General features: G+C 29.5%; 1 protein-coding gene and 1 long non-coding RNA gene across 3 annotated transcripts; one reads left to right on the plus strand and one right to left on the minus strand.

The window, feature by feature from the left end:
* The first annotated feature begins 2473 nt into the window (after positions 1 to 2473).
* LOC132034080 (uncharacterized) lies at positions 2474 to 4673 on the plus strand. Of its 2 annotated transcripts, none has more exons than XR_009408940.1 (2): positions 2474 to 2698; positions 3063 to 4673. It is a non-coding gene; the product is annotated as an uncharacterized LOC132034080 (long non-coding RNA). The 2 variants fall into 2 exon arrangements; XR_009408941.1 differs by lacking the exon at positions 2474 to 2698 and adding an exon at positions 2705 to 2872.
* Positions 4674 to 5386: 713 nt separating this feature from the next.
* Positions 5387 to 5899, minus strand: LOC132034966 (uncharacterized). The gene has a single exon (XM_059425290.1). It carries the CDS (start codon positions 5897 to 5899, stop codon positions 5387 to 5389), a length of 513 nt encoding a protein of 170 aa, XP_059281273.1.
* Positions 5900 to 6153: the final 254 nt, after the last annotated feature.

Here is a 6153-nt window from a genome sequence, read left to right on the forward strand (position 1 = left end):
ATTATGGCTAATAAATATTTATTAATGTAACATTGAAAAAGAAAAAAAAATAAAGTTGAAATATATGCGGATTACACATCAATATCAAGTCCTCTTTTCCGGGGAAAGCAAAAATTATTGCGTTGAATTTTGAAAGTTTAATCTCTTTTAATTATTTCTATTAATTGTTTATCTTAATAAAACATGATTAATTTCCACTTTAATAAATTAATTTTTTATGACACATAAGTTACTTGAGATATCTTGTTAAAATTAATAACAAAAAAATAATATCAAAACTTTGTACTTTATTGCAAGAAACAATATAGGATAACTTTTCTTCTCTATAGGATAATGTTTTCCTCTCTTTCAAGTGTTCCACAAGTGTGTCCAACATGATTTTCAATACCTCTATTTATAGGATTACATTGAGGAACATCAAATGGTGTCATGAATACATACGGATAACATAAATGGTGTCATGAATATGGAATTAACCATTAACGTTATGGGAATATAATGGGGTGTGAGAGTTAAACCCATAAGGGTAAGAAGTAGTGGAGGCAGGGGCGGATCGAAGTAATACTATGTACATTACTACTATATATAATGAATAGCAAGGGGTATTTGTAGTCCTCACAAAAGTTTCCAATTTAATGTCAAAATTTTTAATTAATTACTTTTAGGTCCCAAATTTATTTTTTAAGGTATTTTCTTTTTAATTGTCTCTTTTCATTACTTTACTACTATATATAAGGGATAATACCATTTTTTATAGTCTTCACGTAATTTTTTTTTGACTCTTTTTACCCCTAATTGAAATTTTAATGGCTTTGTGAATCTTCACACATTTTGATAAATTTTGAGGGCTTTAAAGGACTTTTTCATGCCATTAAAAATAATAATGTTATGAAAAATGTTATAGAGGCTCCACAAAGCATACTCATACATATTTGAATCTTTTATATAGCAATATTACTAAACTTGTTTCAAATTATGTCTTTTTTCTTAAGAAGACACATAAAGAATTATCATGGCATTCAATTCTATCTTAATGTAGGCTTAACTATTGAATTAAAATATTATTTTGATAATACTATTTATTATTTATTGAAATCATTTACCACTTATGATTTGCTATTTTAATTTTTTATTTGTCCATTTAGTAATTTCTTTTTAATTTTCTCCTACAATCTTATGTCGTACATGCTGGCGAACATAAGTAATTTATAAAGATTTCACTTAAGTTTGGATTAGGTTTTCAATTAAGAAAATAAATATAAGTAAATTATATCATTGTTAAATACTTCAAAAATGTATTAAAAACGTAAATTACAGTCCCTCCGTCTCAATCGAAAAAATGAAGTCCAAAGTACGGTAGTTAATTAATCAAATTTTATGTGCGCACATTGTTAACATAAAATTTATTTAATATATCAAAAGAGTAACTATAAATTATTATTTTTATATATTCTGAAAATGTTTGAAAAAATAATGTAGTTAAAGAAAATACAATTTGATTTTCAAACAGTAACAATATTAGACAATTGCAAAAATTATATTTTTTACTTTTTTAAAAATATATTGAAATATTTTTAAAAATATCGGATAAAATAGATAAGTTTAACATGAAAAAGTTATTATAATGTAGATTTCATAAAATGGTTTATTAAATTAAGAAAAGGTAAAAAAAATGTTATTTTTGAACATGCATCTATTGGAAGGTAAAAAAAGCTTAAAGTCAGAACAATTAATTCTATTGACTTTTTAGTATTTTCTTTTTGTGATTTAATTTGAAAGAATATCTACAAAAGTTCTTGTAACATCAAGGATTTTAATTATTTATATTTATTTGTAAGTTAACTTTATTGATTTCATCATGCAACAATATTTGCGCATCAAATATTTTTGACATTAATTGAATACTGTAATTTCTTTGATAAAAAAATAAGTTAGCCAATATGGATTCAATTCAAAGAAACAAATGAAATTAATTTAACATATTGAAACCTAATTTGAATCATCAGAGACTTTAATCACAAAAAATTTGAGTAAAACGGAAATTAGAAGAGCTTTCAAATGTCTGATTTTTTTTTTTAAAAGTCTAATATATAAACTAAGAAAAATACTTTTTTTTTTTTAGGTTTGTACTTTAATTTTCAAGTCGAAATATTAGATTATACTACAAATTAATATTTTAAGAGCTGAGCTTTCTTAGCACGGGTCAAATATATATGTATATATGTCTAAGATATATTATAAAGAATCCTAGTGCCACCCAAAATAACAATAAAGACCATGATGCTAATGGTTGGACGCCTGATTTTCCACTGCAGGGACGCATGTTCGAACCCCTGCTACACTTCTTTTTCTTCCTTTTTTCTTTCTGATCACATGAATATTTCTACTATTAATAAGTGAAGGCTACACTTCTTTTTCTTCCTTTTTTCTTTCTGATCACATGAATATTTCTTTCTACCATTAATAAGTGAAGGCTTACGCACGACGAAGGGCAATTCCGTGAATATCACATGTTTTATGGGAAATTGGTAATCCCGTGTCATTCCTTAAGGACATGTGTATTGGAACATTAGATAACACGTGTACTGTCAAAGTCTTGCTCTTCTCGCTTATGCTTTTGAGTTTTGTCCTTCCAATTTCATTTTTTTCCCTCAAATCTCTCACTCTTTGTGGCGTTTACCTTTTCAAGTGTGATTTGGTGAGTGCTCCCCAAATATTATTTTAATCTCTGCACTACCTGTTGGTAAAATCAGGTTTTGGTCTTTACACTTTGAAAATTTTAGGGATCTTTGTTCTGTTTGAATCTGGTATGAGCTGTTTGTTAAGTAATTTATCAAATTTTCTTTGGTTATTGCAGTTGTTCCCCTTTCTGGTGAGTTCTTATTCCCTCTACTTTCTTTTTCTGCTCAATTTTGTCTCTAATCCTCTGGTTTATATACTTTGTTCATCTTCTTTGTTGGTTTTGATTTTTTAATTTCTTTTGTGATTTTAAAATTTCCTCACTACTAAGCAGTAGAAAAATAGACAAATTACAAAGTATTAATGTCCTCTTCGACATCGAGGGTTGCCATGCATATTCTTTTTGGAAAGCTATTTGATGCGGTGAGAAAGCTAACTGAAAGGGAAAAAGAAAATGTAAAGCGTCCATCTTGGAAAACCATGTAGCAAGATATATTAGAAAGCCTGGAAACATAATAGAGCTAGAATAATCTTATTATTTACCTTGATTCTGATTTGCCATGCCAATTTTTCATTTGCGGCTATGAAAAAATATAACTTTTTTGTTTTCATCTCCCATCAATTTCTTGTGTTTTCATTTTTTGAACTGATTTTTGAATATGTTCAACTCTGGGTAATTTGATTCTAATAGATGAGTTCTTGAACTAATATTTATCCCAGGTTGTATTTCGCACTGGTTATACGGGTGACTCAGCTATCTTCGGCTATAGGCCAACATCTCATATCAACTTCTTACAAGAGACTAATTTTTTCCTAAATAGTTGTTTGATTCAAGTTATTTGCACTTTGTTAATTGTTACCCAGAGAGGTAATCTTGGGAATTCTTTTGCAGCTTGTTGCTTGCCTAATTATAATTGTTTGTTTGGAAATGTTGCTTTATTATTACTAAGACATCAATCTCAGATATTCAACTATATATTAGAATGAGGTGGTAGTGGTAATCTACTTAACAAATGAACAAGTTTTTATTTATCTTCTCCCATTTCTCTTCCTTTTTTTCAAGCATACAATCTTAGCAAGACAGTATTTTTTTTAAAATTGAACAAGACAGTAAACAGTTTTCTTCTTCCATAGAAACTCTTTCTCTTCTCCCGAATCTTCTCATCTCTCTTTGTCAATTTTTAATAACTTTTCCCTGCTGCTCTCTTCCGTCATTGTTCTTTTCTTTAATTTTACAAGTTATTTTATTTTATTTAAATGGTTTAACAAAATGCAAAAGAAAAGGGTCTACTTAGTCTTGGTTCACGCTAATTAAAAAAAAAAATGTTATAGTAGCAATTATGCTTGTAAGCTTGAGTTGATGTACCTATATGAGTGTAATTTTTTCTATATAATATTTTTCAACGTAAACCGAAAAGACAAATTACCCAATCCGCAATCCAAAATTGATAAAACCGATCAAACATTTAATTACTCTATTAATTGGACCGTGTAAATTGCGATACATCTACATTTATAGCACAGTGGCATCCAGAACCTCCAAATTCTGGATCCGCCTCTATAATAACTATACATCACGGAGAAAGTAATGGACATCCATATTAACTATGTATTATATTTGCAACATAGAATTAGATCTTAATTTGAAACAAAAATTTATATTTCAGACAACTTGACTAAAACAATGTATTTCATCTAAAATAGGTCATCTCTACTTACTTTTTCCTACTTGCTCCAACATATATAAAACTTGGTCTTCACTTTTAGCTACTTAACTACAACTAAATGCATTCACATGCTTCATTCCCCATACGCTACTGCCAGTCTGCCACCCATATTCAACGTAACGCAAGATTTTTTTTTTTTTTTTTTTTTTGTTAAACATTTTATACAAAACAAAATACTACATTTAATTTTGTATGTCATACCATATTGATGCTTATTTTAACTTTTTTTTAAGGCTTTTACTTAATTTTACCACACAACAAACAATCGAGCTACGTACATTGAATTTAATTATATATCTCAGGTATAATTAAAACACTTTCTGAGTTCTATGCGTTTACTTGTATAAAAAAAACCAATCAATCAAAATCAATCAATGTAGAATTAAATCAGTAGATGGCACATGCTTTTCAACTATTACGCATATAAATTGAAAACATCTCGTGACATTGACCTGTTGAATTTACAAAGTCCTATAGTCTCTGGACATATATTACAAGTTACAGGCATGGCCTGGCCATGATCAGCGCTTCAATTACAGTTTTCCAGCCAATAAAAGATTCAAAATCCTTCCCTTTTAATTAATACGACAAGCATTTTCTTTTACCAAATATTCACTAAATTAAAAATCCAAAACGAAAATCATGAAATACGCATTGCAACAACGTAACCCATGTCCCAATACTTGCATGCCAATTACCAAACCTACACACACACACACACACACACACAAATATATATATTAATTTATATAAAATTGTGTTTAATTACCCAGCCCCTTACACCTCAGCCTCTTTAGGTGGTAGAGGGGATAGTGGTGGGGGATGAGGTGGAAAGTGGGGTTTCATTGAACATCAGAAATATAAGAAAACTCAATGAAAGTAATTAATGTGCAACACATTAAATTAAAGGAATTAAGAGATGCAAAGTATTGATCAAAGCTAAGTTTTCTTGAATGAAGTTGGAGAAGCTAAGTATGAAATTACAAGAACACCTTTTTCAAGACTTTGATGAGAACCACTAAGCTTGGCCTTTTGCTTGCTTTGGAAAGATTCAAAGATTTAATACATTTAAATTCCACCTTATCTGTATCTTTCCCACAAGTATTCCTTGTCATAATTTTGTTGGATATTTCTTCATTCAAATTCTCCCATAACATGTCCATTTTCTCCTCTTCTTCTTCTTCTTCATCTTCTTCAATATTCATTCTCTTCATGGCAGCAACACCTTCTATGTATGAGAAGCTCTTTCTTTGGTAATTAATGCAGTTGGCCTTATTGGATATAAATGGAGACATGTCCAAATTTTCTTCATGATCTTCTCCTTTCGTAGAATATGCAATATTATGATCACTTGTATGGTTTTTTTCGAGGTGTCTGGAAGCAACTGACGTTGCTCGCCATAAAGGTGGTGATTCAAGGAAACGTGGCGGTGTATTGGTGATTGTTGGGAAGCTAAAATCATCTTGTGGAGGAGGAGAAGGAGAAGGAGCCATAGCTTTGTTAGCTATGGTGTTTGTAAATAAGACTATAAGTTGAGAAATTATTGGGGTGATTTTCTTTAGTGTGGAAGGTTAAGGGGTTGTTTGTATTTTTGGGGAAAAGTTTTAGTTCAACCACTTCAAACTTTGTACAACGATATTTTCTTTTATATGATGTGCAGAATATATTTAGGAGTGTGGGTCCTATTTTTACAACTGTTGGTACGAAAAATTGACGAATTATTTGCTTTTATACTACCACGTATTAG

The sequence above is a fragment of the Lycium ferocissimum genome, chromosome 10 (assembly GCF_029784015.1).
Source record: "Lycium ferocissimum isolate CSIRO_LF1 chromosome 10, AGI_CSIRO_Lferr_CH_V1, whole genome shotgun sequence".
Lineage (NCBI taxonomy): Eukaryota > Viridiplantae > Streptophyta > Magnoliopsida > Solanales > Solanaceae > Lycium > Lycium ferocissimum.

Bases quoted from the DNA above. Each gene is read 5' to 3' on its own strand.
- LOC132034966 (XM_059425290.1), bottom strand. From the start codon at position 5,899: ATGGCTCCTTCTCCTTCTCCTCCTCCACAAGATGATTTTAGCTTCCCA.